The 26958-nt window shown below is 38.7% G+C and overlaps 2 protein-coding genes across 2 annotated transcripts; one reads left to right on the top strand and one right to left on the bottom strand.

Annotated features, from left to right (window-relative positions):
- The first annotated feature begins 311 nt into the window (after positions 1-311).
- On the top strand, positions 312-7640 carry entpd5a (ectonucleoside triphosphate diphosphohydrolase 5a). The gene is made up of 13 exons (XM_046855788.1): positions 312-594; positions 1352-1431; positions 1841-1984; positions 2373-2448; positions 3030-3065; positions 3419-3507; positions 3587-3666; positions 3763-3824; positions 3936-4037; positions 4737-4880; positions 4986-5042; positions 5978-6093; positions 6287-7640. The coding sequence occupies exons 1-13, from the start codon at positions 312-314 to the stop codon at positions 6368-6370; spliced, it is 1353 nt and encodes a 450-aa protein (XP_046711744.1). The 3' UTR covers positions 6371-7640.
- Positions 7641-12890: 5250 nt separating this feature from the next.
- Positions 12891-26897, bottom strand: coq6 (coenzyme Q6 monooxygenase). The gene is made up of 12 exons (XM_046855718.1): positions 26554-26897; positions 22600-22734; positions 20229-20287; positions 18477-18603; positions 16818-16948; positions 16626-16733; positions 16435-16497; positions 16198-16305; positions 14937-15139; positions 14589-14704; positions 13695-13861; positions 12891-13023 (listed from the first exon to the last, which is right to left on the bottom strand). Exons 1-12 carry the CDS (start codon positions 26747-26749, stop codon positions 12994-12996), a joined length of 1443 nt encoding a protein of 480 aa, XP_046711674.1. The 5' UTR covers positions 26750-26897; the 3' UTR covers positions 12891-12993.
- Positions 26898-26958: the final 61 nt, after the last annotated feature.

Genomic DNA, 26958 nt, shown 5'->3' with positions numbered 1-26958 from the left:
GATTGGTGGATGGCTTTGCTTGGCATGGCCCCCTGCCAAGCCCTTATGACTTTATATACTGTGAACAGAAGACCATCCAGTCCCGAGTGTGTCTCTGTCCTCACCTATCCCTCTTTCTTTCCATCTCTGATACTGCTCTTTTCTTCTTTTCAGCTGCTCACCTCTCTGCTGACCTCCATCTTCAGTTTTCTACTCCACAAGGGCAAGCCATATCTTCAAAACTTTTTCCTTCTTTAGAAAGTAGCTTGTATTAGAACAAATTTGAAAGAAACACATCTCCAGTCCTTTATAGTGCTGTAGTAAGAGAAACCATGCCACAGCAGATGTTTCTTCTGTCAGTGGTGTCCATGTGGCTTTTGGCTGGGTACTTCCTAGCTGAAGCAACATACTATAGCCACCCCTTGTACAACCGGCATTTGTACAATTACCGCCACCGCATATATAACCATCAGGCCAGCATGGACAATCAACTGCCTCCAGATGAACCAACAGAGGTAGAAGTGCCACCGCCTCGCACCTTCCATGGAATCATGTTTGATGCTGGCAGCACCGGCACCCGCATCCACATCTACAAGTTCATTCAGAAAGACCCAGGTGAGTTCTTTTTCCTTTATATTCCATCTTTAATCTTCTTTCCATCAAAAAGTCCATAAGAACATCTGAACATAGAAGCAGGTAAGTGCCTTACTTCAGTCCTCTAGATGTTTTAATATTTTCTTCTTCAGGGGCTCCACTGCTCAAGTCCATAGCCACCTCCATTTTGAAGGCACCAGAAATTACAGCATGAACTGCAGATGATCCTGAGTAGTCCTGCCTTGTAAACTCAGTTGACTTCTTTCTCTCTCTCTCTCTCTCTCGATCTGTCTCTCTTTCTCTTTTGCTTTCTTTCTCCAATGCAAAGCAAACCTAGTGCTGTCTCTTTGCAGTGTCTAAGTTTACTGCAAGATTATTGAATGAGGTGCTAAGGCAAATAGAAACGTTCAGGGGGAAGAGAAAGAGAGCTTTGCAGGCGGAGAAAGTGTGTGTGATGAGTGAGTGAGTAAGTAAAAGAGAGAGAGAGGGAAGTGAAAGAGTTTGCAGTTTTTTTCAATGTTTTTCATGGTAAGACATAGCATCACCCATGATGATGTAAACTTAAGTCTAAAGGACCTGCTAATTCCTCTGTCTGAAAAAAAACTTTGTGGTCACCATTTACTGGGTACAATAACCATTTACATTACACAATGTACAAAAGTATAAGAATAAGCACAACTGCAGAATATGAGTTGAAGAAGTTAACCACGTGTGATACCTCATGTATGTCTTTAAAAACCTTTTTTTCATGTCATCCATCTCTGTTTGCCTCTGACAGCTGGGCTGCCGGTGCTTGACAGTGAAATGTACAATGCAGTGAAACCTGGACTGTCAGCATATGGAGAAAATATTGAAGAGGTAAGCCTCTGCCATTCTTATAGCATTAATGTTCTCTTTAAATAGACCTCACTTTTACCACCAAAGCTTTACTTTCAGGTAAGATTTTTGTTATTTCCATTGATGGATCACTTAATGATAAGCAGCACTGGAATTTAAATTCCAGGACCATCCATGAAATGATCGCTTTGTGACAGCTTAGTTATTTTCATAGTGACATTTGCACTTTTCCAATCTGGCGTTAACCACAGGATGGGACAGGCTGATATGCCTCATGCTAGTAATTATTCTGTCTTCCATGTCTTCCCTTGCATTCCATACTTTTTCTCCAGTAGAATCCAGTAGCTAAAGTTAAAATATTTTAAACAGTTTCTATTTTTTTTTTTTGCCTCATGGTCAGTGGATTCACCAATGTGAAATTGCCTTTTAGGGAGCAGAGACCATCAGACAGCTGCTGAAAGTGGCTAAAAAGACAATTCCCAAGGAGGAATGGTGGCAAACTCCTGTCTTACTGAAAGCCACTGCTGGTCTGCGGATGATGCAGAAGGAAAAAGCCCAAGCTCTGTTGGACGAGGTAAGGCAAGCTCTACTTTTCACTTCCATTATCCCCCTCCCCAATGTTCCTTTCCTTAGACAGTTTGGTGGAGAAACCAGCTATTCTGCCAAAGACAGGGAGATGTTAACCACATTATGTGTGTGTGACAGAGAGAAAAGGCAAGAAAAAAGGACTGGAGGTTGCTATTGCATAAAAACAGCTGTTCTGAGGCTGTCTGGGACATTGGGCTAAACTGGCGTTTGAATTATTTTACCAACACAGCAACCACAGACATGGTTTCAAATTTCCTCAGTTACAGACAATTTCAAATGGTTCAGTGTATTTCCTGAAGATTAAAAGGTTTAGAGTTTTTTTTATTGTAAAGAAGTTGTATTGTGTGCTTAATGCAAAACTTTTGTGTTCACAGGTGAAACACGTGTTTGATGAATCTCCTTTCTATGTGCCAGGCAACAGTGTTAGCCTTATGAATGGTACAAATGAAGGTATTAAATTGGTTTTAATTTCCTCCCACACAGTAAAGGTCACATCAGTATCCTTTACTGTTGAAACCTTTATGAATTTACCTTCATACTCCTACATTTTTTTTGCATAATGGTCTTTTTTTATTGCAAGCTGTAGATGTACAAGTCATTACCTGCTTTTATAGGTTGTGTGTAATATCACATCTCAGACATGTCTGATTACCTCAGCTAAACCCTGATGGCCAGAAAATCAGGACACTCAATGAAATAACATTTGACCTTAATGAAGAAACATGCAGTGCATGTACTTAAAATCCGTCTGAGCTATCTGGCAGAGTTTAAAACCACTAATAGCAGGTGGCAAATTTATGGCAATGACTCAGTGGTGGCCCTGTATCCCAAAGTAAGGCGTAGGCTGCCAGAATGAAAAAAAAAATCATACCTTGGTAACCTTAAATTAATGTTTTAAAGTATTCTGCAAAGCAGTTTATACTAGAAAATGCAGTGTTTTATGAGGGGGGGTGAAAATGTTCATGTTTATAAAACAGTAACAACAAAGAAAGCATATATGTGATCTTATGGATTTTCTTTCTTGCTTACAGGTGTGCTGGCGTGGGTTACAGTGAATTTCCTGACAGGTTAATATTGCTCATGTTTTGTTAAGGTGGTGTCAGTGGTGCATGGTGGCTGGTGGTCTGTGGTCAATGTGGAGTCTCAGTGAATTTATTAGAGCTCTAAAATAATGGAGTTGCCTCCCTTCTACACTGTCCATGAATCAGCTCTACCACCTGCCTCTGATAACCACAATTCTCACTTTGGGGAAACCTGCCATAAAACATAAGTGATGTGTATACAAAGCTTTAAAAAAGGCAGAAAAACATAAATTATGACTTAAAGTCTAGTAATTATTTCTACAATGCATTAATTGTCTGCCTTGGACTAATTACAATTTAAAGATCTGCTCTTTGATGTCAATTCTTCTGTGTTATAGGTCACTTGTACGCCAATACCAGAAAAACTGTAGGTATCTTGGATCTGGGTGGAGGTTCAACCCAGATCACATTCCTCCCAAGATCAAAGGTACATCTATGATCAATACATTATAAAAGAGGTTTATATTTCTATATATGCACAAACTCATACTTATCTTTCATTGCAGAAAACTGTGGAGAATGCACCTCATGAATACATTGCACGCCTCAACATGTTCAACACAACTTATGAGCTTTACACCCACAGGTATTTTACTGGAGCAAAACATGTTCAATATTGTACTTATACAATTCTAATTGCAAACAGCATCTATTTACTGGCCTTCTTCCCTTATGTTCTAAGTTACCTTGGAAATGGACTTTTTGCATCCCGACTTGCAACTCTTGGTGCACTTGGAGCAGATGGTAATGGTTCCTGGTGCTCCTTTCAGATAATCAGCATATTCATATTTGAACATTGATCTTTTCAGGATCTACTGATGTTTATTATAATGTACCAACCTGTACATCCTTCAGGTCTTGATTACAAGGTTTTCACAAGTTCTTGCTTACCGAAAAAGTACAGGGAGGACTTGACCTTTGGTGGCATCACCTACAAAGTCAGCGGAATGGCAGATGGTAAGAGCACAATAAGCAACCTGCTTTTCTTTTTTTCCCATAACAGATTCGATGCCAATTCCAGGTGTCAGAAGATACCAATTCCACAAAATGTTTCAATTCCTAAAGATTTCTTGACATGAGTAACCCAATTACAAAAGGCTGAGCAAAATTGAGTTTAAGGCATTAATTTGACAGCAATTTTGTGAGGGTGTAATTGTGGAGCCAAACAGCATATTCAGGGTTTCGCCAGTTTCGTGTAATTGTCCACCTCACAGGCATTTGAACAATAATAATACTGCAAACATTGTATTTAAGTGAAGAGAAAATTGTTAGTTGAGTCTTCAAATGATATAACACTCCCTTACCACAATCATGTAGCCAAGAGATACTGGTTAAGTCACATGCTTGGTATTTTTCATTTCACATAGCTTGCAGCTTTATCATGACCACTCCCAATTTCGTAATAAGAAATCAGCTAACAAAATTGGCTTCTGCTTTAAGTGTAGACTCTGACAGCATATGGTTTCTGGGCAATTGAGCCCATTCTCCTATCTTAACCAAGTCTATTTTTAGCTGGTAAGGTAAGACCTCTTTAATCTAAGGTCATTCTGTAATGTTTTAGTTTGACTTTGTCTGCATGACATGCTTCCCTGGCGAAACAGCTAATTTAAAAAGTGCATCATTAGTGCAACATCTTCTTGGATCTTGCCTCCACAGGGTATGCAGGATATAAACTGTGCTACCATGAGGTGCTGCGTGTGGTAAAAGGGATCATACACCAGCCCTATGAAGTCAAAGGAAACAGCGTCTTCTATGCCTTCTCTTATTACTATGACAGAGCTGTGGACTCTGGCCTTATTGGTAATTGACTGCTGTTTTTGTTCATTTCCACTGCTGTGTTTAGTTGTGAGATTGTTTTGTGAGAATTTCTGTAGCTGTTTTGCTCATTTTCTCTCTCCGTCTTAGATGGCTCCAGAGGCGGTGTTGTGGAGGTCAGAGATTTCAAGAAGAGAGCCAAGGAAGGTAAGGCGCCAGCCTTTGGTAGTTTTTCTTCCTTCCAGCCACATTCAGGTCAAAGCCTTACCGTACACACTGTACAAATATAAACTCTCAGTGCTTATTTGCATTTGAGACTCCCGACAATCGCACAACCTTCACAAAATGACAGCTTCGCCACCACATACACACCTTGTCCCTCATCCACACAAACACTTGACCCTGTGTGTTCTGCTACCTCTGTATCTACACACTATCCTTGCACATTTTAGTGCCCTATGAAAAAACGACCTAGCTATCGTATTGCACATGCTACAGCAAACACTGCTATGTTGACTATTACAAGGTCAGCCTTCCGAAAAATCAAATGACCGACACTGAGTTATAGCCTTTGGCTTATTACCAATCTTCTGTCAAAACTTAAATATCACCTACATGCCAGATTTATCTAGCTCATAAATAAGTAAGGTATTTTATAGATATAAAGCTTATAATTTGTGTAGTGAGAGCTGTGTAATCTTGATGAACCACTTTTCCTTCTCCTTTTCCTACTTTGAGTGTCATGCAACAGTTGGCAGATATTTGACAAGCAGAGCTGTGACTTAATGACGTACAATGATATACAACAACACTTGGCAACCTGTCAGAGCTTGCCCCTTGTGGCTTGCCACCTCTTTATAACATGCACAACCTAAGCCATGAAACATTTTATCTTACACCTCAGCTCGAGAAAAACGCTCAACATTGTGCGCACCTCTATTTCACGGTACTGTGGCAGACAGGCAAACTTGACTTACATCAATATTTTGGTGCGTTGCATAATTCTTCACGGTAACTGATTGGAGGTGGTGTAATTTTCTAAATGCAATTTCAAATTCCTGCCACATCTGTCTTCAATGATTAATTCATTGATTTAATTGTGACATTGATATAAAACCTTTCCTTGTTGTTCTTTTGTTAAGTTTGCAACAAGATGACTAAATACCGCCCTATCAGCCCTTTCCTGTGCATGGATATGACCTACATCACTGTTCTTCTGAAAGAGGGATTTGGCTTCAAGGACAACACTGTTTTGCAGGTTGGTATTTCGACGACACCGCAATCTTCTTACTGTTCAAAAATGCCACATATTAGGGTGTAATTTAAAGCGTGAGTTGGCAGAAAATAATACAGCATGTAAGACTGCTTTAAGAATACCAGTAATCTACAGTATAGCAGATTGAGCAATGTAATGATAATTCTGTGTTTGTCTATATGTTTATTTCCTACAGCTTACTAAAAAGGTGAACAATGTTGAAACAAGCTGGGCCTTGGGGGCCACTTTCGATTACTTTAACAACCTGAACATTCACTAAAGCCTGCAGACTTTTTGGTGCCACTGGGTGGGTAAACACAGGGTCAGAGTGAGGAACCTCGCCTACGCCTCACACTCTTTACGGAGTTTCAAGCAGCCCTGCACTGCAGCTATTCCCTCTCCTCCCTCCCTAGCATTCAAACACCCGGAGTCATTTCCGCAACCAAATGACCTGAATTACACTAAAAATGTCCAGGCCAACCTCATATTCCTACTGTATGCCTAACCCAGGATTAGTTTATTTCTGTAACTTGGGCGTTTCCTTTTTTTCTTTTTCTTTCCAGCTTTCGTCTCACCTGAGGCGTCTGCCTGTCTTTTTTGGCAGTCTTTTGGGTTTGTGATGGGAAGTAAGATTTAATATAACCATTCACAGCTTTTTAAGAACCTCGCCTTGTGCTGTGTGCAGAACTTTTATTTTTTGAAGTGGGGAAAAATACAATTTCATTATGGAAATGATTTAGAATCCCCAGTATGAATAATCATCAGTATAGTAAATATCTTTTGGTAACTGGCACTTGTGTATTTACACATTACTAAAAAATAAATGGGATCATACTGAATTTTAAAACTACTAAAGCCTTTCATAACACAATTTAGTTGTAGCAGTTTGTTTTCTCTTGTCTATGGTGGAAGTCAGGCCGAGATGGATGCAGGAGTAAAGTTGGCCAAGCGCATGGATGCTGATGATGTATGAATTTATGTACGTGTGTATTTATGTATGTCTGTATGCTGAGAAGCTTTTACCTTTAATAGGGAACTGGAACATCTTGTGCTACAAGAGATATCTTGGAAATGTAAGTACAAAGTTGAGATAGCCAAATTGTCAAAGCATTACTAATTTGTCTTCTCATATGAACTCAGGTGTTTTTTTTTTAACCTAAATTACCCAGTCATTAAGTGATGTTAGAACACTGTCTGCATTAGCCACATTACAGGAACCCTTGCAAATAACATGAACACCTCTGTGGGAACATGTAACAGAAAAAAAAAGTATTTTGGCTCAATGCACTTAATATGCAAACTATCATTTGTGAATTATTGTATAAATATTTATTACATATAGATGTTACCTAGACGCACAACAGTGCATATTCAACTTTATTGTTGTCATATTTGTATATTTTATCTAGAACCATTCATACTTTTTACATGCCTATATTTATATGCACATTACCCATGACTGTATATAACCATCAATAAAATTATTAGTAATCATGTATTTTCTGACAAAAATAACTGATGTGATTGTGTACAGGTTCTTTGAAAAATGTTACCAATTGACATTCATCAGATGCTATAAATATGCTACAATTTCTTTCCGTCTTTGTTGCTTATGTACCATGTGAATAAAAACAATAAACGCTCATTGTATAATAAATGTTGTGATTACTGACTTATATTTGTGTATTGTTTCTAAATAAATCCCATTATTATTATTTTTTGACCATCATCTGGTAGAATTTAGAGAATCTAATCAATAAGGAGTGCTTCAGGGGTATATTCTTGGGCCACTTGAAATTGTACATGGATTCTACAAATGTTTTCATTCAGAAACTTGTATAGAAAGCCAAAGAAAGTTTTTGCCTAGAAAATATGGGGGTTTTCAGAGCCACACAAACAATTTACAACCAGGCACACACCAAAAAGCATCTTATACTAATTTCTGTTTATGTGTACAATATACATACATACATACATAGTTAGTAATTTTGACAAAATCACTGGGATATGAGTTAACTTACAACTGGAAAATAACTACGTCTTTAGAGATTTGCAAACAGGGCTGGTGTTATTTATCAGCATGACTGTTATATAAAGACTAATATATATATATATATATATATATATATATATATATATATATATATATATATATATATATATATATATATATAGAGAGAGAGAGAGAGAGAGAGAGAGAGAGATTATTTCTACAAACTGAATGCAAACCCTGCTGCCATAGACTTTCTTATTCCCAGAATTTTTTAATGTTGGAGGCCGTTTAGAATTTATTACATGAAATTGCACGATCAGCACCGTCAGTATTTTGACTGATGGTTTTTGTCATTTTCCCTCTGTACACTGTAGCAATGGATTTGAATTGAAGCCATTAAGTTCTGATTAAAGTGAAGACGTTCAGCATTGAATCAATTAAATTTAACTAAAAAAGAAAGAAAACACTTTAAAGTTTTAGTAATTGCAGCCATTTCAGTGCACTCCAAATTATTTAAACAACTAATAGTTAAATATAGATGCATTTCCTCTTTCCTCCTTATTTCACTACAAATGAAGTAGGTAAAAGGGCTAAAGTGTTACATTTGCATTTGGCACCTGTTCATGGGAAGTCCCTCTATGTGGTCCAAAATAAATGATGATGCAAGTAGAGGCATACAGAATTAGACGGAGCAGAGGTGGGAGCTGAGCAAGCTGAGAAAAACCAACACCATAAAGTACAACTAAACTGATGATCGCTGAAGTCTTTTCAGCCAAGTCAAGAATGATCTTGAAGAGGTGTGGGCAACATTATCAAAGTCTACAATGAATGCAAATTCCAATAAGATGCAAACCACTGGTAACCACTCAAGAACAGAATATTTATTTATTTTTAAGTGAACCCGATTCTGCAATAACATTCTTTGGACAGGTGAAGCCAAGAATGACTTGTACCAGAATTATAAGAACGTGGAGGAGGAAAGGAAGCGCTCATAATCTAGAGCACACCACATCATCTGTCAAAAGTGTCGGAGGCAGTGTTAGAGCATGGCAGCCTAATCCTTCAATTTTGTCTAAGTGGGGAAAAAAAATGAAAGAAGAAAGACCCACAAACAAATAGCAATTGAAGGCAGCTATAAAGATCTGACAAAAGTATCTTAAAAAAAGAAACCCCTAGTCATGTTCAGGTCCTCTTTATATACACTCACCGGCCACTTTATTAGGTACACCTGTCCAACTGCTCGTTAACGCAAATTTCTATTCAGCCAATCACATGGCAGCAACTCAATGCATTTAGGCATGTAGACATGGTCAAGACGATCTGCTGCAGTTTAAACCGAGCGTCAGAATGGGGAAAAAAGGTGATTTAAGTGACTTTGAATGTGGCATGGTTGTTGGTGCCAGACGGCTGGTCTGAGTATTTCAGAAACTGCTGATCTACTGGGATTTTCACGCACAACCATCTCTAGGGTTTACAGAGAATGGTCCGAAAAAGAGAAAATATCCAGTGAGCAGCAGTTCTGTGGGCGCAAATGCCTTGTTGATGCCAGAGGTCAGAGGAGAATGGCCAGACTGGTTCGAGCTGATAGAAAGGCAACAGTAACTCAAATAACCACTCGTTACAACCGAGGTATGCAGAAGAGCATCTCTGAATGGACAACACGTCGAACCTTGAGGCGGATGGGCTACAGCAGCAGAAGACCACACCGGGTGCCACTCCTGACAGCTAAGAACAGGAAACTGAGGCTACAATTCGCACAGGCTCATCAAAATTGGACAATAGAAGATTGGAAAAAACGTTGCCTGGTCTGATGAGTCTCAATTTCTGCTGCAACATTCTGATGGTAGAGTCAGAATTTGGCATCAACAACATGAAAGCATGGATCCATCCTGCCTTGTATCAACGGTTCAGGCTGGTGGTGGTGGTGTAATGGTGTGGGGGATATTTTCTTGGCACACTTTGGGCCTATTAGTACCAATTGAGCATCGTGTCAACGCCACAGCCTACCGGAATATTGTTGCTGACCATGTCCATCCCTTTATGACCACAGTGTACACATCTTTTGATGGCTACTTCCAGCCGGATAACGCGCCATGTCATAAAGCGCGAATCATCTCAGACTGGTTTCTTGAACATGACAATGAGTTCACTGTACTCAAATGGCCTCCACAGTCACCAGATCTCAATCCAATAGAGCACCTTTGGGATGTGGTGGAACGGGAGATTTGCATCATGGATGTGCAGCCGACAAATCTGCAGCAACTGCGTGATGCTATCATGTCAATATGGACCAAAATCTCTGAGGAATGTTTCCAGTAACTTGTTAAATATATGCCACGAAGGATTAAGGCGGTTCTGAAGGCTAAAGGGGGTCCAACCCAGTACTAGTAAGGTGTACCTAATAAAGTGGCCAGTGAGTGTATATGGGCTGTTAAATTAGAACTGAATCTAATGTTCCAGGGAACTATGGTAGATAACCAGGACTGGACATGGAAAACCTGGGCTGAAATTTGGGAAATTTACTTCCAGAAGCTGAATTCTAAATACATTCCAATTAGTCATATTTTGGAAGACAAGCAAAAGTTATTACAATACGATACGGTTTGCAAAATGTTTATTTCTCATTTGTTAAAAAAAAAAGAAAAAAAGGCACCAAACTTAACTTGTCTGTTTAAATGTTTATGAATTCTGTGACTACTTATTCTCATTTCTAAGGTTTATTGAAATGTGTATGTACCGGTTATAATCGGTGCAGTTTTAAAGGGTACACAGTATTGAACAGTATTGAACAGTGTACTGTAAAAGATTCTTCTTCTACACTGTTATTCAGTGATGGTCTTATTTGAGTGCTTTTTTTTTTTTTATTATTATTTGTTTTTAACTTTTGTTTCTGAAAACCATGTGCGGTAGTATAATAAAAGGATGTCCTGTAATTAAGCTGTGTTGCGGGATAAGAATGAGACACTGCATCTACACACAGTGGGAACCTAAATTAGTATAATACAGAGGAAGAGCAGGGTGTCATGGTCTTCCTGCAGCAAGTTTAGTTCAGTAATGAAGCGACTGAATAAAGTTGGATTGGCTTCCTTGTTTCATCCCACACGGATGTCTACAGAATTTGTTCAGTTCGGGACAATGTGCAATGTTTATCTGCTCTCATATCAGAGTTTTTTTTTTTTAACTGTTATGAATAGAAAGAAAATAGATATGATGCCCAGACTTGCTAATAAGCTAGTTTGGCTTCTACATTGAATGGCAAGTTATAAAAAAATAAAAAAAAAAAAAAAAACTTTTGAGTCACTTAATTTTTGTGTCTAATTTGAGAGCAGATGAAGCTAATAGCAAAACAGCATGCATGATTTATAACCCAATTTATTTAAAGTTTCGTGATATTTTTTATTAAAAGTAATTATTATTATTTAATATTTATTTACAAATGTATATATATAAATTTGTTGTTGCATTGAGCCAATGAATATACTGGTATTTAATACAAATAATTTAATATTTAATATTCACTTTACAATGCATTGCTAAAAAAATTAAATAAATATATATATACATATATATATTATATATTTATTTTTTTAGCAATGCATTGTAAAGTGAATATTAAATATTACATTATTTGTATTAAATACCAGTATATTCATTGTAATTTAGGTTAAAAAATGTACAAATAAATATAATATCAAAAAATTTGAAAATGTAACGACAGTAAAAATGATAAATTTAATAATACATTTTTCGTAATTAATGTCGACAGTCTACTACAATGGCTCGGAACCCCAGGTTGCATGATTAGTTTTGCATTTAAGCAATCATTGAGCAGCACACCTCAACAGTGATGGTGCTGTAATGAATGGACATTCGGTGCAATCCAGATGAGGATGGGTTCTATATGGAGTCTGGTTCCTCTCAAGGTTTCTTCCTCTTACCAACTCAGGGAGTTTCTCCTTGCCACGGTCGGCACTGGCTCACTCATTGGTGATAAACTTATAATTATACAGGTAGTCTTTGACTTACGACCACGATTGGGACCGACAGACCCATCGTAACACGATTTGGTCGTAAGTAGAGTAGGCTATATGTACAGTACTATGAAATTATGCAGGAAGCTGGTACGCACTGTCGTACGCTAGGGGTTGTGTCCGTAAAGTCGTGGTCGTAAGTTGCGTGGGGCGTAAGTCGAAGACTACCTGTAAGGAATGGACTTATAGATGCTATACTCATTTTGTAACCGCATCATTTCTGTAAAGCTGCTTTAAGACAAAGTCCATTGTTAAAAGCGCTATACAAATAGAAATTTTATTGAAATTCATTTTTGTAGTCCGATTACTGTGCATGTTTTTTTTTTTTTTTTTGCTTTGTACTCTTCTTAGGTTGTTGTTAAAAGCAAGTCATGCTTAGGATTTGAGATTGGGATTCAAATTTAAAAACTTCCTGTAACTAAGTATAAAGGTCATCAGAGTTTGTGGAAAGAAAGTTCAATACCACTTTTACGTTCAATTGTATTTCTTATAGCTTTGCTGACAAGAGTTTTAAAGTTTAAGCACAGGATGTGTGAGTTTTTGTATAATTTTTTTTATTTTGTATTAAGTCTAATGTACAGTATATAATATTTAACTGTTAATAACTAACTAATTTCATATATATATATATATATATATATATATATATATATATATATATATATATATATATATATATATATATATATATATATGAATATATGAAATTAAGAAATTAAGTCATGTATTGAATAGGACACTTGGAGCAAAAGTGTACACTTTATACAAAAAGTGCATATGATTCAAAATAGAATTTATTAATTTATACTTTTACATACACACTGTAGACAAAATTCCTATACCATCATGAACCACAAAGCCTTTGTGTGCAACAGTCATTTACTTGCTGGCATACGCAATAATCTGCTCCTGTGAATATAAAAGACAAAAAAATGTAGAATGATTATAAAATGAATCATTGCAGTCATACAGCAATAACAATTAAGAAAACTACGTTTTTTGTTTCCTGCTGAAGGAAGATGAAGGAAAATCAAATCCAAATAAAAATAAATAAAAAAAGGATCTACTACATGCGAGATTGCCTCAAAGACTCCCAGGACAAGGTTTTATAACAAGATATGGTCTTGTTGGTAGATTCTGCTTAGTAAAGGAATGGGCTGTTTCATATGTGCAGTCTGTAATAAAAGGAGTGTGAAAACACAAGCCAATACCGCTTGTGCACAAGCTTGCAACCCCACCCACACTTTCAGTAACAGTAAATTTGATGCTAAACTTAGCTGTAGTAGTAGCTTTGACCATGTAAATTACAGACACAGTTCAGCAAATAAAAGCATGTAATCAGAGGACAAGATGGGGGACAGGGTTGGAAGAGAGGGAGATCTCGGAGGTAGCAAAACTGAAGTAAAATGGTAGCTGCAGGAAGATAAGAGTCACTATTGACTGATGAAGAAATAAAGGAGAATTTGATAAGAAGAAAACAATCTAAAAACAATTTAACTCTCGAAAGCAACACCTTTTGTATAATACTCATTTTGAGACAGTGAGTGGAGAACACAAACAGATGTGCGCTGGGATCTTACTTTCAGAGGTGGCAGTGCGTTAGTGGCCTGGAGGCCAAACGTTCTCAGCAGCACCAGCGGGGCAGCATTCGAGGAGTAAAGTCTCTTCATGAGGTCAATGGCTGTAATCATGGGCAGATTGTGCCTTTGCCGCTCAGTTTCATACTCCAGCAGGTGCTGCATTTCACCTGGAGGTTAAAGAACAAAATATACACTATATTAAAAAATGGATAGAGGATATTTAAAAAGTATTATTACATAATGTTGATGTGTCTGCTTTTCAATCTTCACCATCAACAAAAAGCATTTCAGCTTCTTAGGAAGCTACTGCAAAAGCTACATTTGTGCTAAAGAAAAGCTAAAGAAAAGCACAGATATCAAAACAAACCCAGACATCCATTTGTGACTCTTTTTAAAAAAAATGATTTCCATTTTAGTTCTTGGCAGTAATGGGACATAAAAACATAATATTATATGGTTTGATATATAATAAAACTGAGTTTTTCCTTGTTTGAGAAATGGAAAAGTGCTTAGGAAACCATGCATTGAGAATTGTGCCTAGAGACATGCTGATCTCAAGTCTGAGGTCTAAGATATGAAGTTTAATATCAGGCCTATTTGGTAAGATAGTGGTAGACGTTCCGACCACAAACCAACTAGTGTCTTTAAAGTTTCCTACAAATTTAAATGTTCTTTCCTTATGTAATGTGTATGCAAGGTCTGGAAAGGCATCTTTGCATGTCGGTGCACACGGTCAGTTAATGAGCACAATTCTGGCTTGCCATGGTACTATTTGTTTATGCTAATTAAATAAATACACTACATATTTCACAACCTATGAATAAGTATATGAAAAAAAAAATTAAAGACTCATAAATGGACATCTATCCAAGCTATTTATTTTGGAGTGCGTACCAAGGTCTTTGCCATTGAATGCTGCTTGGCTTAGCACCTGTGTCAAACAAGCCACATCCCCAAATCCTAGATTGGCACCTTGGCCTGCCAGAGGGTGTACTCTGTGTGCAGCATCCCTGAAGAAGAGAAATAAATAAACCATCGTGTAAACCACAGACTCAATAGCTGGATCATACCAACATCTAAATCCAAAAGAACAAACAAACAAATCATAAATTTATTTTGACATGGACATATCTCTATTTGACTACAATGCGGGGAAAAAAAAAAAAATGAATGTGACAAATAGATGTGGCTTGCAAAATGAAACCACAAACTAGTCTTCACAAAGGTCTTTGATGCACATACCCAATTAGGGCTACTCTGTGGCGGATGTATTCAGAGGCGTGGCCCATTCCAAGAGGGAACATGACCCGGCTCTTAGGGCCAATTGCCGCTACACTGGGTGGAAGCTGGCGGGTGGAGGAGCCACTGGGCATGAGGACAGACAGGGCATGGCGGAACAAAGAGCCGGCAGCCTCCACCAAGTCAGACTGGTTCTCGTTACTCCACTGTAGAAAGTGGGAGGAAAAAAAAAACACAACAACAAGCCAAACGAGATAAGAATGAGAAGTGTTTAAACACAATAAAGGAAATAATTGTACATCAAACATGGATCTTTGTGCTGCACAGCTCTCACACAAAGAAATACTTTCTGAACCGTTTTTGTGTCCCTTTAATGAAATAGCATTGCTTTGGATAACACAGTAAAGCTGAATAATGGGTAATGTGATTGGTTTCAAGATAAACAAAGCTCTATATGTTAAGTGAGGACCGCAACAGATGGGTCATGACAAACTGACATTAAGAAGGGTGATTTACTTTACCTCGAATAAACTTACACTCTTAAGCTAACAGAGAACCCAGGACGAAAACGTTAAGCTTTTAATAGTCCTAATATCAAATCATAGCATTTGTACAGAAAATTATAGATTGAAACAAATCCAATCCTGAGACCTGCTATGCCACTATGTGCTTGTTTACCCTTTGAAGCTCAAACACTGGCTCTTCTTTCTATAAGAAGCTCCCTGTAAGTTTACCCACAAGGCTTAAAAATGTAAAGAAATCAATGAAAAGGGTTTCTCATATTAAGCTATTAATTAAAAGCTTAATATTTTGCCCAGGGCAGTAAGATTTTGCTAGAAATGTATACATGGGATGTTTCATGTTTATTGTTTCACATGCATTCTTTTGCTCCATGACTCAAGTCTTTTTGTGAGCCAACAGCTGGGCAATGTAATTAAAGGAAGACATTGTGCAGACCACACAATTTTGTACATTTGGTCTGAAAAAAACACAATAATGAACAACACTGGCATGCTAATGGTTTAATTAGCAAACCAGTCATAAAGGCAGGAATGACTCAAACACAGTTTGAGCTGTGACCTGTGACCAGTAGGCTCAGCAAAAATAGCCAGCTTGGGAACAGGGATATGTTTTGAGGTATGGGCATGAAGGCTAGGTTGAAATCCCTGACAACAACAACCAATCTATGACTAGCATCTTACAGGCAACTTACATGCTTGCTATGAAAAGGATCCACAGTATTCTCAAACGATAATAGACTCACAAATGCATTGTTAATGGCATCCACAAAACTCTCTTCATCCTTCTGAAGGAGCTCCTCTGCATGGTGATGACTAGTAGACCAAACCAGGGAGCTCTCTGTGTTCGACAACTACACACAAAAAAAGAAAGAAATCCATTATAGAATACAAGATTTTCTATTCAACAAATGTATAATCCAGCTTCAACTGCCTGACCTCAAATATCAATCCACCTCGTTCCACAGTCAGTAGCAGCTTACCGGCAGCATTGCAATTGGCCCGGTTGGGAGGAACCTCTGCCATGCCACATTGTTTTCAGTAGGCTGCACATACGAGAAAACACAAGATGACAGAGTCAACTCAGGCAAACGGAAATACTTTTAAACAAACCAGTGATTACAAACGAAGGGCCGCGCACACAATGGCGTTTACATTCTTGCTCTCCACATACCTCGGATAAATGTAAAACGGCCACTACAGCTGACTGGTCGTAATTCCACTTGACAGTGGGAATCCCTGCCTTTCTTCGTACCATGGAGTTGGGTCCATCAGCGCCAATCTATGAGAATATGCAGCAAAGGACATTATGGTCAAAATAGTTCTTATAAAGCTAACACTGAGAGGATTACAACATTCTTCTCACCAGCAGCTTGGTTTGCAAGGTGCGCCCATTGGCTAATGACACCTGGACCCAAGGGATGGATTCAGCCACCTGGAAAGGCCTGGGCCAGGTGTACTGCACCACCTTGGTTCTGTACTGCACTTCAACTTGATCTAGGTGAGAAAAGAAAATGGAAAATATCTCATAATGAGTCACGCACATCAGAGAGAATATACTGTGAAAACACACCTGAATAAACTACATACTAGAGGACATAAGACAGTTGGCATCACACTAAATACAAAACAAAACCCCAAAAGCATCTTTTCAAGTAGGAGAAAAAAGTAAGAAAAGCTAAGTACCATTTGTATTTGGAGACTATCCTGTCCACTAAACTAAATGCCAGTGACAAATATTAGCTGTTTATGCTGAATACAGAGAAAATGTCACCCAAAGCCAGTGAAGACCAACACAGGCAAGTTTAAACTATAAAAAGCATTTAGAACACTCAAAAAGAAAATGAAAAAATTTGCTTGAACATGAACAGACATGTGGTGCCACAATTATATACACATACAAATATATATATTTTGTAAACGCATTAGAAAAGCAGAGTGAAGATTTCTTTTGCAGAGGCTGAGAACAGCTTGACTAATCGCAGCAATTTGTTGCAACTGAATACAGTCAGCACTCCGAGCTTGCGAGATGCTCCAGTGTGAAATGTGGTTTTTCGAATGGGTCAGTAGACTACTGCACGTCTCGTGGAAACTGCAACTCTAATCATGTGCTACATGATTGAAATAGCAGAGAAAACATGAACCCATCAAAGAGCCTAGCGCTTAAAAAAAAAAAAATAATCCAAAATGGAAAAAGTACAAATAAACAAAAGCACGGGGAAGGAAGGAACAGTTTGTGGCGACACCATGTGCCAGAACAGCCGTAGAACCAACTGGGTGCACTCCAGGCTCTGGTAAACACCATGAGAAGCTACCGAGAGCAGAGAAAAACCGCAATAAACAGAAAGCACCACCATGCTCTTCTGAAAGCTAAAAGCTACAGCCACACACCAAAAAGTTGTAAAAAAACAATATTTATAACATCAATTTGTAAATTGATGTTGACAGGACAGCAATTAAGTGTTTAAGTGTTGAGTTATGTGTATAGCAGTGGCCGTGCATTTGGTACCTGGGCCTTCAGTGGGAACGTACACGACTTAATCCACCTCTTAATACCACCACTATCACGTCGCAATTATAGAAACCATCAATACAATACAAAAACGCAATATAACAGCATGTGGCATTACAGACAGAGAGGCATTTTGCATATGTGGGGTGAATACTATTTTACTAAAACCATTTTACTAAATTTTACAGAGAAGGCTTTGCTGGCCCTGACCGCCCGCCACTGGTGTATAGTCAAATCATTACATTTGCTAATGTGGTCGATACTTTTATCCAAAGCATGCCTCTCCAAAGTAGACATAATACAGAACAGCAGTTGAGTGTTAAAGGTCTTGCTTCAGGACCCAAAAGAGGCAGATTAGCAGTGCCATGAACTCTTGACTATGGACTAAGGCAGTAAACACCATAGGAAACAGGAAAAATGCTGCATGTTTGCTTTGTACCAACACTTTCCTGGGTTGCCAAAAGAAACAGAATTAGCAGCAATTAATCAAAGATTTTGAAATATAACCGTTACCAGAGAGTGTCTGAAGCTGCTTGGTAAGTGCGGCCACAATGACATCGTTCTCTACAACGTATGCCATCTCGTCCTGCAGATTCTCTTTATCGAAGGTGATCAAAGCATCAGAACAAGCATCCCAAACCTGAAAGCAAAAGGCCAAAAAAAATCTGTTACACAAAAAAAAAGTCACTCAAGTTTCATTTGTGGAATTGCAAAAAGCATAGACGACACTGAACTAGGACACATCAAAGCTGCATTACAGACAAACGTCCAGCCAAAAACACGAATCAAACTGGAATCTAAGTTGGGCAAAAACCATCATCACACTCCGAGTTACTTGGTTAAGCTGGGGAGCAGGCTGAGGCAAAGACATAGCAAACAGTTCTCAATGTGGGTGTACAAATGCATTTATAGTTAGGCAAATAGTCAATAAGAAATATGTGAACATCACACTCAAGCTGGCTTTGCTGTTTGGATTGCTTTTCAGGTTGTAAAATATTATTTTTTGCTTTTACACACAAACATGATTTAGGTGTTGAAACAGTTGCTCTTTTAAGACCTCTACCAACTGGTTACCAAGGTGACCGGGAACAGAATGCAAAGGATTTTATCTTTTAAGTCATAAAGCACTTGGGATATGCCCATACTAAAACCACTAACAGTGTTGGGTTTGCACTTTTTCAAACACGTTTGGGTGGAAGATTTAAAACGTGGCCAAACCCAGAATTACAAGGATTTTACACATAGGAAAAACACTGCTGTAGATAATACTCATACTGCTGAATGTAACTATGTACTTTCAGTCTTAGCAATCAGTCACATTGAGCTATTCTTGCTCCTGAGATACTAGAAAAGCTACAGGCCACTTTGGTTATCTGATAACTCTGAAGGGAACCTCCAAACCTTTAAAATATACTTTCTGGTAACTGGCATTTCCCAAACCCATTTTGGTCTTTTCCCTCTAACCGCCTTTTTCCCTTGTTTGAACATAAACACATATACAAGACAGAAAAGAGAGAGGTTACAGAGTACAGAAAAGGTACAGCGAGTGAGGGATACCATATAGTGGCCTCTTATGACATCCCTTAACTTGCCCAAAAGCCACAGGATTTCTTTTTCGCTTGAAGGAAGGCCACATCTTACGAGGTGGACCCGCATTTCTAGAAGAGTGTAGAAACCAAGGGTGCTTTTGCTGCTGACCTCTGGGCTCTCCGCAGCCTTTTTTCCCCTCTCGAACCTGTTTTCCCAATAAAGTCTCCTAATTAGTAGACAGGGAACTTGGCCACTAGTTTAATCTGCCATGATTTATAGTGACAGCACATTAAATGAGGTATAAGACCTGCTGCATTAAGCAATGCAAAGTTTATGAACTAACTTGGACTTTTCTGACTTGATTCCCGCACTTCCTGCGCCAAAATTTCATGCAAAACGCAGAAATGTGAAATAATTGTGCTTATTTCAGGGTCTCTCATTTTTTTAAATTACACCTCCTGAAAATGTGGGTGTCTTGCCATTTTAATTATAACTCATTGTTATAAGTACAGTAAAAGCATATTTATGTTGTCACACAACACTGGCTCACTACTTTGTCAAGTTTGGCTCATTTCAAAGTTGGAACAAAAAAACACAACTCCACCCAAAATAAGAAAAGGGTTTCTCACCACTGTGTGAACTGCATACAGAACCCAGAATGTGCTATAGATTGATTTCTTTTTCTCACACACGCTTACCCATTTTCCCAATGATTCACTAAGCTTGTTTACAAACCTGCATTTTTTGATAGGGTTTGCATCTCAGCTTGACGATATGATCCCAAGCTCCAAGACCTGTCAAATGAAAAGACATAAGCTGAGTCAGTGCGTGAGTAACAATTTACGTGGATTAGTAAAACAATCAGGCGTCGCCAAATGCTGACTCGATCACACCTACACATGTGATTTAAGCTGTGAAATGACTTTTCCAAGCATTGCAGTTAAGCCAAAGCTTCAAAATGAGACGACAAATCTGAGTTGGGGCGAGCTAGAAAGACTAAAAAAAACAATTTGCCTGTTGTTTCAAGGTTTGAATATAATAAGGAACAAAATTCTGTGACACACTGATTAATTACTGAGAATCATTACATGTTTGAACAAAGTAAATCTGTATTTACTGTAATTTTCTAAATCGGTAGTATTCTGAGTACAATTTAAAAGCCCTGCTGTAGTCCTGGTTTAAAAGATCCCTCTTACTTAAGGCGAATAAATAATCATTGTCCGAGTATACCACATTCTCTCAAATTGCTCAAACGAGCCACTTTAATTATGGTAATGGAACAAAATGAGTAGGACCGATGGACATGCTACCAAATTTCTGAACAATTCGTGTGTAAGTCTCTTTTATCCTTTGACCTACATCCTGTTGAATCTTCTCTCCGCAAGCACTGCTGCAAATAGGCTTAATGACAGCGTCCTCTCTATGAGCTTTTCTATGATTGGAGCAGATGTATGTTCTTCCTGCTGGGAGCCCTTTCAAGGTATAATGCCCCTCAATTAACCAGAGCACTGCCTCTAAATGAACCCTCACATGGCTCATCATGGACTAAGAAAGACACACGGCCAGTTATGGTGTGTTGCAGGATGATTTTAGGTTTGCCGCAGTGGCAGAAAAAAAAAAAAACCCATTATAAAAACCACCAACAACCACCCATACATATATAATGCCATGACATGTAAAGGCACCGTACATGCCTATAGTTAGCTTTCCAGCGGTTTGCCAACCGGCTGAAAGCAACACAATGCATCAACAAAACAGCTGTGCCACATTCTGAATCACCTAAGGAAAAACCGAGTTCATTTGCTGTTTACAAAAAGATTTAACAAGGATTACATCATTCAGACCTGACACACATCAGAAGACTAAATTTGTGCTTTCCATCACAGTATGCCAAACTCACCAATTTAGTCAGGATGTTTAACATTAAATGACTTCTAATACTTGTTGTATACTTTCGAGTTATTTTGTACTGTAATTGTACACATCATGCCTCGCCTGCCTGAATGACATAGACCCAGGAAAGCGAGCCATAATGTATACAATTACAGTGGTAAAAAAAAAAAAAACCCAAAAAAAGTGAGTGAACCAGACATGTACTTTACTGGACAAATTGCATCATACAAATTCACAGTGTTGGAGAACTACGTGCAACTATTTTTCAACCGTTTGATATGTATTTGAAGTACTTCACCAAAATATAAACATTTCTGTTATGCTATTATAAACATATAATAAGAGCTCAGCGATATTTGTCCAGGTCAGCAGTGAATGCTATTATTAATAATAGAGCTCTTTAATACAACTCAATCTCCGGCCAATGTTTGTGTATGGCTATGAGCTTAATTTGATGCACATGGTAGTACTGGGTGTGGCTTAAACTCTGAACTCAGTGATTACAATAGTGTCTACATACGTTTTGACCAAAGTGAATATTTAAAAACACACACCTTAAGCAACGGAAAGTTTGACTCTTTGAAGTTATAGAAAGTTACAACAGATTTGAGCCTGGAGTTTAATCGGCTGCCTCTCTTGCTCTCCCTCTTTCGCCCATACACCCCCACACACACAAGTGAGATTTATTCAGAGAAATCTGATCCGCACTCGGCATACTGAGAGTTCCAGTGCACTGGCAGAAACAGAACAGGCCTCAGGCGTACTAAATACAAACCATGACAAAATTATATCTACAATACAAAGCCTGGACTGATCCTGCAAAAATTTTGAAAAAAAAAAAAAAACAGGTGGCTCTCCATCAATCTGCAAGTGTACAGTTTGTATGTACTTTCTGTATCCTCAGGTTCTTGCTCTTGGCTGACGAGTGCAACCTGATGTGGTCTTCAGCTGTTGTAGACAACCTTCATTAAAGGGCGACGTAGTGTTGCTCACAGTATTCCACAACCATGTCAGAGTCTGTTCTTATTGATTTGGATGGTGTAAAAATTGAATTAAAGAATTAGACATGCCGAAAACTGCACAGAGAAAATAAAGTCTGCTAGACTTATAAATATGTCAAGAACAACAGCTTGGAAAGAGAAAGAAATGCACAGGTTTAAAAAAAATAATAAAAATAAAAAAATAAAAAAAAACCCAGAATGTGTAGTTATACCACTGAGGAGTGATGCTGAGCCCGGGCTGATAGAGCTGACCCGTGTGCTGTAAACCTCTGGCACCTTATCCATCTCTTTCTTGGGGCCAGCTTCCAGTAAAAGAATCTTTCTGCCTTGTAAATTCGGATCGGAGCCTGAGTAAACAAAAATACAGAGATCAACTCAAAAAAATGTATATATTTTTAAGATTAATGTATTAGTTAAGCTGATTGCTTTGAAGACTGCCTTTTCAGTAGTCTCAGAAGGCGTTTAACCCCAGAAGGCATTTATCATTAAGCTTATGAATGTTTATGAATAAGTAAGCGATTGCTGAAGGGATAACAGAGACATGACTATCCTAAACTTATTTCTGGCTTAGCTCATGAAAGCCAAGTTATTAAACAGCTTAATGATCTGAAGAAAACTTAGTGCAGATTGTTGTGTTTGAGACACTTTTTAGAAACAATTTAATGGGAAGAAATCATTGTACTTACTTTGCACTTCAATGTTGTATCGTATTATAATAAATTAGACTTTTTAAGGAAAATATACAATTGAACCATGAGCTAAAACAAGAAAGTGCATCGTGTATCGATATATCACCTGTATATGATTTTTGTCCAGTTGTACACACAATGCACATGTTTTTCATATTGTAAACGTATATATCCCACATTCTCTACACATAATATAATTTCATAAATACATACACATTTGAGATTGTGTTTTGTTGCGTTGAAGGCTCTAATGTCGCTTCTTTTGTATTTATTGATATTTGTAATAAAAACGGTCAAACAGAAATGCGCGCTGCGGTAATAATAATAATAATAATAATATTATATATGCTATTATTGTCAAAACATCTGGCAACAAAAGTGAGTACACCCTAAGTGAACACCCCAAAACTATCCAAATTGTCAATATTTTTTGTGAGCTCTACCGTTATGTAGCGCTGCCTTAATCCTCCTGGCCATGGAATTCACCAGAGCTGCACAGGTTGTTGCTGGGATCCTCTTCCACTCCTAAATAATGACATCACGGAGCTGTTGGACGTTAGACACTAGGTGCATCTCCATCTTTCACTTGATGCCCCACAGGTACTCGATAGGGTTCAGATCTGGAGACATACCTGGCCACTCAATCACCTTCAGCTTCCTCAGCAAGGCAGTTGTCATCTTGGTGGTGTGTTTGCGGTCGTTATTGTGTTGGAAAGCTGCGTTCGGCGCAGTTTCTGAAGGGAGGGCATCATGTTCTGCTTCAAATTGTCACAGTACATGTTGGCCTCCATGTTTCCCCAATAAACCACAGCTCCCCAGTACCAGCAGAACTCATGCAGCCCCAGACCATGATACCACCACCACCATGCTTGATTGTAGGCAAGACACAATTTTCTTGATACTCATCACCAGGATGTTGCCACACATGCTGGACACCTTCTGCCAAAAAGTTTCTTTTAGTCTCATCAGACCTCAGGACATGGTTCCAGTAATTCATGCTCTTGGACAAGTTGTCTTCAGCAAACTGTTTGTGGGCTTTCTTGTGAGCCAGCTTCAGAAGAGGTTTTCTTCTGTAACGACAGACATGCAAACCAACTTGTTGCAGTGTGCGGCTTTAGCTCGAGCACTGACAAGAGGACCTTCTGCTTCTGCAACCGCTAAATCAATGCTGGCTGCACTCATGCATCTGTTTTTTTTAAGCCAGGTTCTGCACCTGACTCGCAGCACGAGGACTCTTCCTTCTTTGTTGGACCCTTGCAAGGTCTGTTTTGAGTGAAACTTATCTTGGAAAACCTCTGTCTGACCCTGCACTGTAACTCAGTTTTAGGTGTTACTGATCTGCTAGCCTACGCCAACTTTGTGGACAGCAACAATTGCAATTCTCAAATCCTTAAAGAGTTCTTTGCACTGAGGTGCCATGTTAAACATCCAGTGGTCAGTATGAGAGAATTGTACTCAAAGCACCACACTTTAACTGCTCTAATACGAGACACAAATTTGTATGGTCCTGTCAAGCAGAAAAAACATGAACATGATGAATAGGACATGTGGCTTTGGATGGTAACATGACATACAGCTGATATCACTTAGGGTGTCACATTTATGGTCAGCTATTTTGAAAATAATGGCTGCATGTTAAATTATCTTCAGAGGACAATAAATCTATACTGCTACAAGCTGCACATTAACTACTCTAAAATATATCCAAGTTTCATTTCAATAGTATTGTTCCTCGAGAAAATATACTTAAATGGTTGCTAGGAGGAAATAGGAGGGGTGTACAAACTTTGTGTATATATATATATATATATATATATATATATATATATATATATATATATATATATATATATATATATATACACACACACACACACACACACACACACACACACACACACACACACACACATCTGCCTCTTTTAAACCGACTAGCTGCATGTCTTCCCTCACCACATCCTTAAACTCTTCCTTTTTGGCCTTCCTCATTTCCTCCTTCCTGGTGACTTCATCCTCAGCATTCTCCTACTGATATACCCCATGTCCCTCTTCTGCACATTTCCAAACCATATCAATCTCGCCTTCCTCACCTTGTCTCCAAAACGTCCTTCTTGCGCTGTCTCTCCAATAAACTAATTTCTAATCCTGTTCATCCTCATCACTCTAAATAAAAATCTCAACATCTTCAGCTCTGCTACCTCCAGCTCCATCTCCTGTCTTTTACTCAATGCCACTGTCTCTAAACCATTCAACATCGCAGGTCTCACCACAGTCTTTCCCATTTACTCTTGCAGATACTCTTTTATCACAAATCACTCCTGTCACTCTTCTCCACCCACTCCACCCTGCCTGCACTCTTTTCTTCACTTCTCTAACACTCTCTCCATTACTTTGCACTGTTGACCCCAGGTACCTGAACTCCTCCACCTCTTCTACCTGCAACCGCACCACTCCACTCCACTGCCCTCCCTCTCATTCACACACATGTACTCTGTCTTACTCTTACTCACTTTCATTCCCCTTCTCTCCAGCACGTACCTTCACCTCTTCAGGGTCTTCTCAACCTGCTCCCTACTCTCAAAACAAATCACATAATCCTCAAACATCACAGTTCACGGAGACTCCTGTCTGACCTCGTCCTTCAACCTGTCCATTACCACTGCAAACAAGAAAGGGCTCAGAGTCGATCCTTGATGCAGTCCAACCTCCACCTTGAACCAGCCTGTCGTTCCTACTGCACACATCACTGCTGTCACACTGTCCTCATACATGTCCTGCACCACGCCCACATACTTCTCCGACACACCTGACTTCCTCATACAATACCAGGTCACAAATGTTTATTATTAAAAATGTGTGACCTGGTATTGTTCACTTTGAAGTGATTTTAGTGCCACTAAAACTGAAGGACACATGACAAAAGAGTCTGACGTTTTTAATCACCATTAACACTGCTGGCTTTTGAGAACACATTTACAGTAAATGTCTCTCCTTAATTACATATGACATGCTTTTGGTGAAATTTTCTATATAAAAAAAGTATTTAAATGTATCGTGTATTGTACATCTCCCCACACTGCAGTGTTTTGATTGTATCTCAGTTGTTTCTGGTTATATTAAAAAAAAAGAAGTTTATCCAGAAGGGTGGAGGAAAGGACTGGCCTTTTAATCAGATCTGTATGTTGATTGCCTTTTGGCCACGTTTGCAACCCGGGACCCCAGTGTGTGTGTGTGTGTTTTCACTGAAACCGCAATTGCAGCTTTAAAATGTGAGGCCACTCATTCAGTGCCTAACCTTAAAAACTTCTATCCAACTAAATGAGCACTTCATGAAGAGAAAAGCTGGGGTCAGATTAAAGTGAAGGGCGGAAATGAACGTTATGACTGGCCTTCCTGGGCCACACTGTACTTAAGCCAATCGCAGGCTACTTTACACAGAGAGAAGGAGCGTAAACTGGCCTTTTGAATTAAACTCACCTAGCGAGCAAGCCATAGCAGTCCCCACCATTCCTCCGCCCGATATGACGATATCGTACACGTCGTTTCCCTCCTCTCCATGTTCAGAGGACGGGGGTGCTGTGCTGAACGCCCTCAGTCTCCTCAAACTCCTCACACTGAAACCCTGGCGTCCCGCTCCGCATGCAGCCTGCTTCACTTTCACCAAAGCAAACATGTCGAGGCGCAAAGCAACTTTTTAACGCAATCCTTTAAAATCCGCACAAATCAATTCTCCTTCAAGCTGTCTCTCTCACTGACAACAACTTTCCTCTCATCCAGCCATGATTATACACCCGCTCGCGTAACAGTCCAGCACTTCCTGTTTAACCAGCCAATCACGAGCCAGAGAATTTAAATCATAATTTAAACTGACATATTATTATA

This window comes from Silurus meridionalis, chromosome 8 (assembly GCF_014805685.1).
Source record: "Silurus meridionalis isolate SWU-2019-XX chromosome 8, ASM1480568v1, whole genome shotgun sequence".
Taxonomy (NCBI): domain Eukaryota; kingdom Metazoa; phylum Chordata; class Actinopteri; order Siluriformes; family Siluridae; genus Silurus; species Silurus meridionalis.
This window is presented reverse-complemented; position numbering and strand designations above follow the sequence as displayed.